The 12,802-nt window shown below is 46.3% G+C and overlaps 1 protein-coding gene across 14 annotated transcripts in view; it reads right to left on the bottom strand.

The window, feature by feature from the left end:
• Positions 1–5,222: 5,222 nt before the first annotated feature.
• Unc79 (unc-79 homolog, NALCN channel complex subunit) overlaps positions 5,223–12,802 on the bottom strand; it is a 232,442-nt gene continuing 224,862 nt past the window's right edge. For 11 of the 14 annotated variants that reach the window (XM_021201628.2, XM_021201627.2, XM_029540666.1 and 8 more), the window contains 2 exons: positions 7,666–7,707; positions 5,786–6,408 (listed from right to left, as the gene is read on the bottom strand). In XM_021201628.2, the coding sequence (XP_021057287.1) occupies positions 6,208–6,408; positions 7,666–7,707 (243 nt within the window). In that variant the 3' untranslated portion in view covers positions 5,786–6,207. Of the gene's footprint in view, positions 6,409–7,665; positions 7,708–12,802 lie in introns of all 14 variants that reach the window. The other 3 variants (XM_029540675.1, XM_021201626.2, XM_021201629.2) reach the window with 3 other exon arrangements.

Genomic DNA, 12,802 nt, shown 5'->3' with positions numbered 1-12,802 from the left:
ACTTGAAATCTTTTGGGGGGCTGAGGACAGACAGCACCTCTTGTACTTTTTATAGGGATAGGGAACTGTCACCTCCATTTTGCCACTAGTGAAGCTGAAACTTATGCATTTCATGCATGGTCAGGAGAACGTGCAGGTCACAAACCTAAGCCCAGGCAGTAAAGTCCGTGTCTGCAGCATCCCCCGGGGTCCCTACTGGAGCCGGGCTTCTGCTCCTTCAGCTGAAGATCTCCCACACCCTGTTGTCTACCCAGTGCCCCCACTCCACTGGCCTCTAGCTCTGCACTTCCCCCTCCTCTAGGCAGTGTGACTGTCCTCACCTGGAAAGTGCCAAGGTCCTTCACTTGATTATCCATTGATTCCTGTCTTTGCTAAGTGGCCACTTGAAGAAGTAGAAAGCAAGGTGTCAGCCAGGCAGCCCCAGGGGGCACCCTCCTCCACTGGCCAGCAAGGACCTGTCTGGGTGGGGTAATTAGAAACACTACTTTGTTCCCCGAAACAACCAATGTTCCCAACTCTTGTGAGCCTTGCAGAGTGTAGCTTGTGCCAGGGGCTCACCTCAGCATACCCACCTGTCCTCAGCTTCTCTTCGGAAGAATTCAGCATGGCGCTGGGCTGCTGCTGTTCGTCACTTTGAGAGGGTCAGGGTCCTTATCATCCCAGAGCACATATCAAAGGAGCGATGTTAACCAGGAATATGAGGGTCAATGTGGAGTAAAGAGCATGGCCTCAAACCCTGCTTTCCCCTTTGCCCTTTGTCCCCTGTTAGCTGAGGGACTCTTTAGTACCTGTAAGCGAGAGCTCAGTCTAAGCACAGATTAGTGATACCCGAGCCTTCGGGGAGAAGGGTATCTTCGGGGAGAAGGGAGAAGGGAGACTGCAGAGCCAGGGACCAACTCGGAGACCACAGGACTCCCGTTCAGAGACTATGGTGTTGGTTTTTCCTGATTCTGAGGCTAGATCAGTGGTCAGAGCTAACTCATGTGAAGCCAGATTGGTGGTGGTAGATAGCCCATGTGAGGCCAGGTTGGTGGTGGGAGATAGCCCGTGCTAGAAACCACATAGCTTTCAACCATAGAGACACCAAACAGAAGAAGAAATAAAATTGAAAGCACATCACACAATGGCACTCCCGGTGTCATCAGCCTGTAGGCTCCCCACCGATGCCTTTGGGTCTAAATAGTTCTTGTGGGTCAGATAAGCAGCAAAGTGTCTAGTTGCTAGTTTCTATGATGTACAAACGGAGGCTGCTGCAGGCAGACACGTGCTGAAGGGCTCCTGAGAAGAGCCTCCTTTTCCTCATCTCTCCTATGAGGCTCATAAGTAAGGGATTAGGGTGCCTACCTTACACCATGGTAAAGGTTAAATGGCATCACATCAAAAGCTTGTGACATGTAGTAAGCCCTTGACAGTGCTGTCTGCGGCTATAATTAGTCAGGGGCAGGTCTTTTCAGAATTGACTGAATCCCACCCAGCAGCTTCCCAAACGGAAGAGCTGGCTCATCACCACAGCCTTCAGCTCATCCAAGTTTGTTCTGTTTCCTGTTGTCATGGGTAGCAACTCTGGTGCTACAGAGTAAACCCGGGACTTTGAATGCACTAGGAAGGCATTCGACCCTTCTACCTCACCCCACATCTTTTTTAAAATTTTTATTTGGAGATAGGGTCCAAGAGCCTAGGCTGGCCTTAAACTTGTGAGTCTCCTGCCTCAATCTCTCCTGTAGAATATGAGTGTGTGTGTGTGTGTGTGTGTGTGTGTGTGTGTGTGTGTGTGTGTGTGTGTTATAGGTGGGGGAGAGAAGGGAGGTGAACCTGCAGTTGGGACGTAATATATATGAGAGAAAAAAGTTTAAAAAGTTATAGTAATTGTGAAACCAAATGCGATTCAAGTGATGATCTGCAATTTTTCCACAGAAATTAATTCCCAAGATAGAGGAAAAACACCTTTGTCAGATGAGGTGACTTTTGTCAGATGAGGACAAAACTGAGGAAACCAATAAACAGAAATGCATCCGGAAAGCCCCCAGACTTCCATAGTCCGTGCTTCTGACACAGCTCAGCCAAGACAAACACAAGCAATTTTTTAGCGGCGCTCTGACATGGGGACTTACAGCCCTAAGTGTAAGCCACTGCCAGCTGCACAGCCCAGAACAGGTACTTAGCTCGGGGGCTGCCAGTGTCCTGCCTGCACAGACGGGAGGAAGTTCTACACCTGTCTCAGACACGACAGTCAGGACAGTGTCTAGAAGCCGCTTGGGACCTTGTAGGCACTCAATACACAGTGGCTGCCTTGGCTGCCCTTGACGGTCCCTCTGACAGGCTCACCACTTGCTTCTTAGCTGAGGGTGGAGCTGGCCAGCCTCTCTTTGACACCTCAGCCATCGTGAGTCATGGGTCACCCTTTATAACACCATGGTTTTACACTGTGCAATAAGTTCCACCCATGCCATTCTGCATACGAACCATTATTATCGAAACAAGTCATTTGCCCAATTTACACATTTGCAAAGGTATAGTACAGTGAGTGTCTGCACTGCCCAGTGGGTGCAGAGGTCCTCCAATCACAGCTCATCAGTCCTGGGGGACAACCCCATCTTCTCTGACCTGATCCAGTCTTCTGTCTGGTTGTCACATGACGGTGGAGACAGAGCAGTTGTACCACTTGGTCTTGGAGAAGACTCTAAGGGAAGAGGTCGCTGGAAACAACTCAGTGTGTGGCAGAATGGCACACTTGCAAGTTGATGACAGACAGTGGACTCTGGGAAGTGTTGGGCAGCGAGTACATTTTGCCTCCTGTGGTCTTGCAGATCTTGATTCAGATGTGCTGGCTCAAGGGCAAACCAAGTAAGTGTGCAGCTATGAGCTCTCCTCTTCCATATCTTTGCCAGGTAGTGGCAGTCCTCCGGAGGTCTGCGGGTCCCTGACGTCTCCCAGCGTCGTCATAGTCCTCTGCCTTCTGGGACTTTCCATTACCCCAGGATTGGCAGAAAGACCCATTTTACAGAAAGGGAAAACAGAGGTCCAGACACAATTATCTGTCCAAGGTCAACCAACTAGGAAGAGGCATACGCACCATGGCAAATCATTGAGAACAGAATCTTTGTACCTAAAGAGTTGGGCCCATGACACCCTGGGGAATCTGATTAATCCTATGACACTGAATCCAATAGAAGTCCCTGAAGGAAGGAGAACTGAGTGACTCCTTAACCTTTCTCCAAGCTACTGGTGCTTGCCATCCCTGGGCCAGGCGGCATTTTGCTGGGCTCTCTCCACCCTCGCCCTTGCCTTCACAGCTTTCCTTTGGCAGTGATGTGGGATGCATGTAGCTGAGCTAACGCAGGATATGTGTGGGAACCCAGTCCTTGGGTTGGATAGCCTGGGGATCAAGCTTTTGCTCTGCTTCTTATAAGTAATGTGACCTTAGATGAGTATCTTTACCTCTCTAGGCTCTAGCAAGAATAAAAATAATAATTCCCTAGGTGACACCATGTGTCAGCTATTGCCCTAACTTTCACTAAAATTTGTATATATATTTTGCATTAAGAACCCTGTGAGAGAGGGGGGAAAAAAAGAAGCCTGTGAGGTAGAATGTGTCTTTGTCCCCCATTTAAAAGATGAAGAAACACTAATAAAGAAATTCCAAGTGTCCCGAGGTAGTGGGGTTCCAGCTCAGTGGTCCTTCATGGCCTTTGCCGGGGACCGGGGTTAGCATGTGCTCTGAAGGGCCAGGCAGTGGCTGCACTGAGAAGCCCTCTGGGATATAGTATCTGTTGCAACACAGCGCTGCTACTGCAGCCCAAGAGCAGCCATGGTCTACACGTAAGTGGCAGCTATGGTTTGCCCAATCACACTTGAACAGGCCACCGATGTATTCTGGCCTATGGACAGTTTCTAGCCTATGAATTGCATCTGGCCTGTGGGCTGCCTCTGGCCTGTGGATAGTCTCTGGCCTGTGGACAGTCGCTAACCTGTGGACTGCATCTATCCTGGAGATGGTATCTGGCCTGTGGCTTTAGTTTATTGGTCCTTGACCTACATGAACAGCTTTTCCTCCACGGGCAATCCTGTTAAAATGCCCTTCTTCTTCCTGACCCTTAATACCTGAGCTCTTGCTCAGTGAGGGCTGACATAGGTAAGTAGGGATGACAACGGCATCTGTGGACACAGTGCAGGCTGGGTAATTTACGGATCTCTATCTACCGACAAATAGTAGTAATATACTGACCACAGGGACTGAGTTTGTACCAGACAGGCAATAAAGTGACCATGGCCCTCAAGGGCAAAGAGAAAGGCATGTCTGGGTGGGAGCGCATAGGAGGTGGCAACTGGGATTAAGACCACAGAATCCAGACACTGGGCTAAGCCTTCATTGAGAATACAAACACAGAGGCAAGTAGAGACAGGAGCTTGCTCAAGGAACTGGGGCAAAGACAAGTTGGAGAAAGAGCTGACTTTGTCTAAGGCTGGGATGTGGCCCCTAAGATTTAGGTCACCTGGGGCCTACAGTTGAGTCTGGATGGGTAGTTGACAAAGCCACTCCCCAGGAGACCGGTTAGAACTTTCTCCTCTGATGGGTAAGCCCTTGTAAGAGTCTTTGAACCAGAGCCGACTGTGACAATTCAGCCCTAGCTGAGCCCACTGGATAACACCACAAAGAATTAAATGCATCTGATTCAGCAAATATTATCAAACACGTACTGTGTGACACATTCTGGGGATTGGGATGGTACATACCCCCAAAGCTGTCACCATTTGCAAATTCAAGTGAAATTAATATGTGTACAACTTACTGGAACACAGAATATTCACAGAAACAAGGCCAAGCGTGGCTGGAGGGTCCTGACTATGCGAGACGGCCTTTCTGAAGAATATGTCAGGAAGATACAAACAGCGCCGCTGCCGCTTTGGTGCTCTGAGGACAGGCCCAGTAGGTTCCCTGAGAGCAGGTTCCCTACAGGCTCTCCAAGCTCTATGGTCCTCCCTGGACTAACACAGCCCATCAGGCTTCCCAGAAGAACAGAGGAGGAGGCTCTTGCTAACCAACTCGTTTTTAAAAAAGGGAATTAGCTTGTGCTTTCAAAGTCCTTGAAAGGGAGTGGACTGGATAAGAAGAGAAGCCCTTGTCTCCGAATGATTTCAGTCTTAGAGGAGGTGAGGATCTATAAAAGTTCTGAAGAGATGGTTGCCAGGAAATAAATGCTAGCTCTGGAAACTGACTTCTACAAACCCGAGGCTCATAAAGATAGTAAAAATGCATTTAATAGTATGTCAGCATTCGGGTTAAATGTCTACTATGTCTGGTAAGTGTGTAACAGTGGGAGGTGGGGGGTTGGGGGAAAGAGGTTGCTTTGGGAATGCTAAGGAGTAAGTATAAATAAACTGGTCCTCTTACGAAATGTAACTCCAGGGGCGGCGCTCAGAACCTGTGCAGGGCCTCCTCTGGTCCACTGTGCAAGCTGTAGTTTTAAATGGAGTCCCAGACAAGTGTTAACAAAAGAATAAAATTATGAGTCACAAAACTAAGAAGATGACCGTAAAGCTTGTAAGAAAGCCCAGCCCAGAACTACTGAGTTGAAAAAACTAGTTTTAAAAATAATACAACTTAACAGACGGTTTTGGGAAAGTGTATTAAAAACAGAATTTGCACAGTTTAGCCACCTAATTTCTAAGTGCACTTTGTAATGTTCCTTGCAAACTGCCTTTTTCTAGGGATGATGACAAAAAGCTTCGGTCAAGTGTCACTGGATTCTGGTGACTTGAGTTCGTTTTTGTTTTTATTGCATTTCCAAGAGTGGATTTTTAAGAAAAAACACTACAAAGGTTTCAAAAACCCTATTTATTCTCTATCATCAAAAATAGCAACAGGGGGACTTTATACAACTTTTCTGTGAGTACCCACCAGTCTATTTTTTTTTTTCTTAAAAAAAATAGAAGTTAGATAAAGAAAAATGATTTTGGTTTTGTTTTTTTTTTTTTTCTTAAAAAATAATGTAAGGAAACACTTAATCAGATAGCCCAAGGAGTCATCAGAAATATGTGTAGCAAGAAAGCTTCGTTTGTGGCCCTCTCCGGCCTTTGCACGTCTTTATACTAAACTAGAAAGAGAGTACAGTACCAAGGTTCCCCAACCTGCTTGGATCAAATTGTTTGTTTTTTATACCCATTATTGCTAAGCCAGCGTGTTGACACTGGAGCCGAGGAGTCCACTCATAGAGGATAAAATTGAGAAGCTGCTTCTGAGGACTGGATCTCCACTTGGGCCATTTTGAACTGGGTGCACTGCAGCCATTTCCGGAGGGCTGCTAGGCCAGCACTGCTCTGGCCCGAGCCGGGCAGCGTCCTTAGGCTGTGGTGGTTCACGTTGTTCTGAATGGCCTGGAGACGAAGCTGGAGGCCGGCGGATAAGTGCTGTTAAGAAAGGGTAGAAGACAGGTCAGTTCTTTCTGCTAAGTGCACAGGTCAGGTGGGGATGGGTGGGGCAGTCGGTCTATGTGGGGGTGGGGTGGGGGTGGGGTGGGGGTGGGGGTGGGGCCGGCTCTGCTCCATCCATACTGATGAGCTCATGTTGAGTCACTGCAATGGGAATGAGGAGCTAATGCCCAGAGCCTGGACTACCACACTGAGCCTTAGCAGCCTCTGTCGTTCAGCACAGGGCCCTTTGCTGATACAGTGGTTAGGTGCTTCAGCTCTGGAGTGGGGAAGCTGTGGGGACAAGTCCGCATTAGGGTTTTGTCCCAGGAAGATTGGGCTGTAGCACTTATTTCAGGGGCTCCATAAGACAAGCGAGTTAAGGGAACCAGGCTCATAGCAGATGGTCAGTACATTTTAATATTATAATTGGTCTTCATGACACTCGACAAGGAGCGGTCAGGTCAAAGTTTATCCTTCTCCCAGGTCCCCACCAAGCCCTCATGACCATGATGTTGGCAGTTGCCCTGCTGGCTTTTGACATACTAGGTGTCTTGAGTCCACACCCCTCTCCTTCCACTAGTACAGCTTCCCAACCTAGGGAAGGAAATCCAGCAAGAGTGTTTTTGCCCTTCTCTCTCCCCAATATTTCCAGATGCCTCAGACAGGCACCAGTTGTGGAGCAGTGTTTGGCTCTGCCATTTATTGCCAAACCCAATATATTTGTCACTAAGGGGTATGTGTCAAAATGTCACCACCAGTGAGACCCGGGTTTGGGAAACATCCACTCAGGGGGAGCCCTTCCAGGATCAGGGACCCTATCTAAGCCACTGGTCCTTATGGTCCCAACTTTCCTCATACATAGAATGAAGGGATTCAGATCTTTCTAGCTCAATTATGTCATTTATTTGGTGTTATCCCTTCTTCCTGGAATTCCTTCCATCCCAGATTGTCATATGATATCACCGGGTTTGTCTGTGCTAGACTCCATGGTTATCCTTCTTAAATAGGGGTTGTCCTCTAATTAGGGACCAGTGCTTCTTCCTTCATCCGCAGTGAGCAGGACCAGGGCCCCTGCTGATGCCCTCTGTAAGCCCCTTATCTGCCGAGAGTCTCCTGTATTATCAGCCCAAGAGACCAGAAGTAGGTCAAAATGGTTCCTTCTTTGTAGTCAAGGGAGCAGTAATGTTTTCTTATGGATGCTCTGAGGTTCTCTAGAGGGAACAGAGCTTCCAGACAACCCGGGGGATGACTTACCTTGGTATTTGATTGAATCATTGGTAACCACATAGGGATCAGCTGTATGGAGAGAGACAGAAGGCTGGTTACTGGTGTCTTCCAGCTCCCACATGAGCTTCTAGTACTGCAAGGGAGCACAGACTGCACTGAATGTACTCAGCACGGCAAGAGATTCGGGCCTGCCACAGAGCCACTGTTAGCAGCGATGAGAAGTGAGGCTGTCACAGAGCCACGGTTAGCAGCGGTGTCTTTTCCAGGCTAAACCCCACCAAGATGGCAGCATTTGGAGGTTAATAAGTGCCCCATGGTTGCTTAAAACACACACTTTAGAGTAGATAACTATGGTCTCTTGAATTTATTAAGCATGGGAAATTAAATGTGTTCGTGTTTAATTAAATCCCTACTTTCTTGAAATGGGATTTCCTCCTCAGGATCTTTACAGCCAGGCTGAGAGGAGTGGCCCCTGGATCTGCCTGTAGCTGGTAAAAGCATGAAACCGCAGTGAAAGAACAGAGCCGAAATACATTGTATCCACAGCAGAAAATAAGAGAGCCCTGGAGGTATCTGACTAGGGTGGGAAGCAAAGACAAAGTCACATGTATCACTCCACGGGAGTGTCTGGAGGGGGGAGGCAGAAGGGTTCCAAGATGGGGGGCCCGGGGTCAGATTTTTAGGAAAGCTATGGAGAGAGTTCAGAAGGCAAGATGAAGCTGGGAATTTTAGAAGGGTGGGTACCCACAAGACAGGGGTTTGTCTCTGCTTTGCCTCTGAAGTACTCCTTCCTTGGGGTCATGCCACCCCAGGACAACCATCTCCAGCACTCTCTGCTCTCTGCTTTGACCTCTCAATTACACTTCTACCCATTAAAATGTTCGTAAGTGCTCATCACTTTGTAAATAGGGAAGGAAGTTAGGGGTGTAAATGGGACAAGAAATGCCAATCCGGTAAGTTTGGAAGTGTTGGTTTATTCTGGCACTTCTCAGCACCTTCTTAAACGCATAGGTATTGTGACACTTCACTCCATTGTTTCTTTTAAACATCGCTCCAACCCAACAGTAGGGCTCTTGTGGATTAAACTAAATTTCCAAAAATTCTGCATTGTAGTCCTGGCCTGCCGTGTTCAGAATGTAGCCTTTTTTGGAAACAGGACTGTTGAAGATGTAGTCAGTGAAGATGGGGTCATCCTGGAACAGCGGGGCCTCAATCCAATACAGCTGGCATCCTCATGAAGAGGGGAGTCTGGACACAGACGCACATGGGGAGAACACTGGGAAGAGATGGAAGCCAAGAGATGCCAAAGATCTGCCACAGGCTCAGAGAGAGGCAGGAAGATGCCCTCTCACCGTCTGCGCAAGGAGCCAACCCTGCTGGTACCCTGCTCCCAGCCCTTTAGCCGTCTAGACTGTGAAAGTATAAGTTTCTGATATTTAAGCCACCCAGTCTGAGGTCCTCACCATGGCAAACCCAGAGAAAGAATACAAGGGACAAAGCCTGGACACAACTGTGGGAGTGTGCAAAGTCATGAGGGGTGGGAGGGACTCCTGAGTGTTGAGAAGAAAGAGTCTTAGTGGGTCATGGGAAGGGGGTTTAGAAAACAAATGCCAAGCCACCAGCCATGAGCCACAGGTGACCTTGGATGTCCCATTAGGGGGTCTGGGCTTAATTACAAATTCACAGTGCCTCCCAAAGACAGGCAAAGCCCTTTCACCACAGAGGTATGATGGAGACAGTTGAAGAAAGATGAAGAAAGACATGGACATTGGAGTCAGGGTTTAGAGTGGTGGCTGCTTGGTGGTCCAGGTAAAGCAGGAGTGGTTTCTGGGCACGGGGAAAGAGGTGGGGGAGGTGTACTGTAGAGGTAGCCTACAGTGGTCTGCAGAGACATTCTGCATGCTTAGGCAACCTGCAATGATCTGAAGATGAATTTGCTATTCCACATGGCTGGAGTTTACAAACAGGAGAGCAGAGAGCCATGTGGAGAAAGTGGGGGAAAGGAGCTGCACATGGAGACAGTGCGCCACAGAGACAGTGCCACGGAGACAGAGTGCCACAGAGACAGAGTGCCACAGAGGCAGTGCCACGGAGACAGTGCCACCGAGACAGAGTACCACGGGTCTTCTAGGGGTCTCCCTGCACTTCAGCTGAATACCGATCAGTGCGCATCAGCAGGAAAAACACCCAACACCGAGGAAAAGATGGTATAAAGTGACTGGAGGGAAGCATACATGCTGCAGACATAGGGTGAGAAGAGTTGGTGCTCACTGGATGGGTGAGAGGGGAGGACTGAACAAGTCTGTCAGGAAGGGGCTCCATCACAGTGGTGCTACTGAAGCGGTATGAATGTGGAAGTTCCTCTTCTATCTCAATTGACAAAGCTGAAGATCCAGCCCGAGAAAGGTTCAAAGGCTTGGGAGTAATTTAATTATCTCACTAAATGAGATCAAGAATGTTCAAATGAGTATAAAAACAGCTAGCAGACCCACAATGTCAAGAATCAAAAAAATAAATAAAAGCAAAAAAATAAAAACCCAACAAGGCAGGCAAAGAAACAGAAAAATGACCCACAAATGAGAAAAAAGAAAAAAATAGAAGAAAAAGTAAAAAAAAAAAAAAATAGAAGAAAAAATAGAAAAAGAAAAAGTCAAAAGGGCACAAACGATAGAATTAAAAGAATTGTTCCACCTATTTTTAATTAAAAAGTTGTTCACTGATGAGGTGTGTGTGTGTGTGTGTGTGTGTGTGTGTGTGAGGTGTGTGTGTGTGTGTGTGTGTGTGTGTGAGAGAGAGAGAGAGAGAGAGAGAGAGAGAGAGAGAGAGAGAGAGAGAGAGAATGGATATGGATATCAGAGAACAATTTGCAGGGATCTGTTCCCCCCTCTACCACATGGGTGCAGGCAGCAAGCCCAGGCCAGCAGGCTGGGCTGCAAGTCACCAACCTACTATGCTTATTTCCAGGAAGACCAAGAAAATGGAAGGCTGAGACAGTCAGATGGAGGAGCTGAAAGATGAACAGTTAAAGAAATGATGGTGATGCCTCCCCAACCCCTAAAACAAACAAATAAACAACAACAACCTATAAACCCCAAGTCTCAGCAAACTCAAACACAAGACTACAAAGGAAATTACCATGATTCACCATCTTCCAAACACCACAGTGATAAAGGCAAAGCCTTCAAGGGGGCGGGGCCGGGACCAGAGCCAGGGTCTGGGGATGTATCATAACAGATGAGGAAATGTAGGAAGCACGCAGACTCCTGTTGGGAATAATGGATGCAGGCAGATCATGGGTCACACTTCTCAGACACTGGGTGACTGTGTATCCAGAGCCTGGTACACAGGACTTTGGATTGTTAAAGCACTGCAAGCTAGGTATAGTGAATAAACCTGTAATCCCAAGAACAGAGGCAGGAGGATTGCTGAAATCCAAAGCCAGCAGGGTCTACATAGTGATACCTTGACTTATTTAAATATAAAAAGGTGAATAAATAAAGATAAATTGTGAATTTTTTGAGACATCAAAGTAATGCATTACCAGCAGGCTGGCATGAGAAATGTTTTTAAAAGTAAAGAAGGGACGGTAACAGAAGGTAGAGCATGTTTACTCTTAGAAAAGACCCAGGTTCGGTTCCTAGCACCCATGTCTGGTGGCTCACCACCATCTGTAACTCCAGCTTCAGGGAGTCAACACCCTGTTCTGGTGCCAGCAAGTATATGTAGGTGGGGGACCCCTCCACAGTCACACATCCCTATGCATAAATAAAAACAAAAACAGACTGTAAAAAAGAAAGTGACAAATGAAAACAATAAAAAGTATAATACATTCAAAGCCTATTTCATTTCAAATCCCTTTAAGTGACTGTTACTTATTTAAGACCAAAACAGCAAGATAGTGCCTGGGCCTGGTGGTGTAGGCCTATAATCTCAGCTATTTGGGGATGCTGAGGTAGGGAGATTATAAATTCAAGGCTTACTTGGGCTATAGAATGAGTTCAAGGCTCACCTGTGTGGTTTAGTTTATAACATGTATAGAGACAGGAAGTGGGAATAGATACAAGTAATAATACAGTATTGTGATAAGTTAAAAAATATATACACTATAAACTCAAAATCAACCACTAAAAATAATAAATGGAATACTCTTGAGAAGATAATTTAAAATACTCCTTAAAAATCTACAGGTCAAACAAGAAGCTAAAACAGGAATTAGGAAGTGTTTTTAACTCAATAGAAGTGATGAATATATAGCACCCAACTGAAGGAAAGTACTTAAAACAGCACTCAAAAGGAAACTAAGTCTAAGCACTGGTGCTTGAAAAGAAAATTCCAGATTTTAATGAGCCAAGTTTCCATCTTAAGAAATGAAACAAAGAGAAGCATAATCGGAATACAATCACAAAATTCTCAATTAAAAATCAAAATTCTCAATTAATCCAAAGCGGAGAAGCAGAATAAAGGGCAAAGACCAGGTGAGAAGCATAGGAAAAGAGTGAGAAGCTGATTGTTTTAAACCCACACTGCGACAAAATACACTGGATGAAAACGGTCTAAAGACTTTAACCAAAAGGAAGAGGCTGTCAAACTGGATGCTTTAAAAAAGACAGTTGACTGCACATTGTCTGTAAGAAACACACTTTATAGACATAGATTTAAAAAAAAAAAAAAGATGGAAGTAGATTTATCATCCTAACACCAGGCAAGAAAGAGCTACCTTGCTTTTTATTAACATTAGACAAAGTAGCCTTCAGGGGAAAGATTGGCAAAGTATAAAAGGTGACATTTCATAATTTCATGTCATTAAGGAAATACAATAATCCCAAACATATAGGCCTGATAGGAGAGTTTCTTGAAAATTATACGTAAAACTGAAACTGATAGAACTGGAAAGAGACAAAGCAAATCCACAAATGACACTGCTCTCCCAATCCCCCTTCCCAGACTTAGTAGACCATGTGACATGTTTGTGGATAAAACTGATGGAAATATGATGCAATCCTTTTAGACATACTTCTGAACTGTGCAGTATTTCTGAGAGAAGTTGGCCACATACAACTGTAAAGACAGAGTGTGCTTGTGGGTAGGGAGAGGATTCTGTTAAGACTACAGTTTCTTCCAACCTTAAGCCTCAAAGAAATCCCAGTAACAATCTGAGCAGTCT

Source organism: Mus pahari, chromosome 7 (assembly GCF_900095145.1).
Source record: "Mus pahari chromosome 7, PAHARI_EIJ_v1.1, whole genome shotgun sequence".
In the NCBI taxonomy this organism is placed as follows: Eukaryota; Metazoa; Chordata; class Mammalia; order Rodentia; family Muridae; genus Mus; species Mus pahari.
Note: the sequence above shows the minus strand (reverse complement) of the source record. Positions and strands in the feature narration are given on the sequence as shown.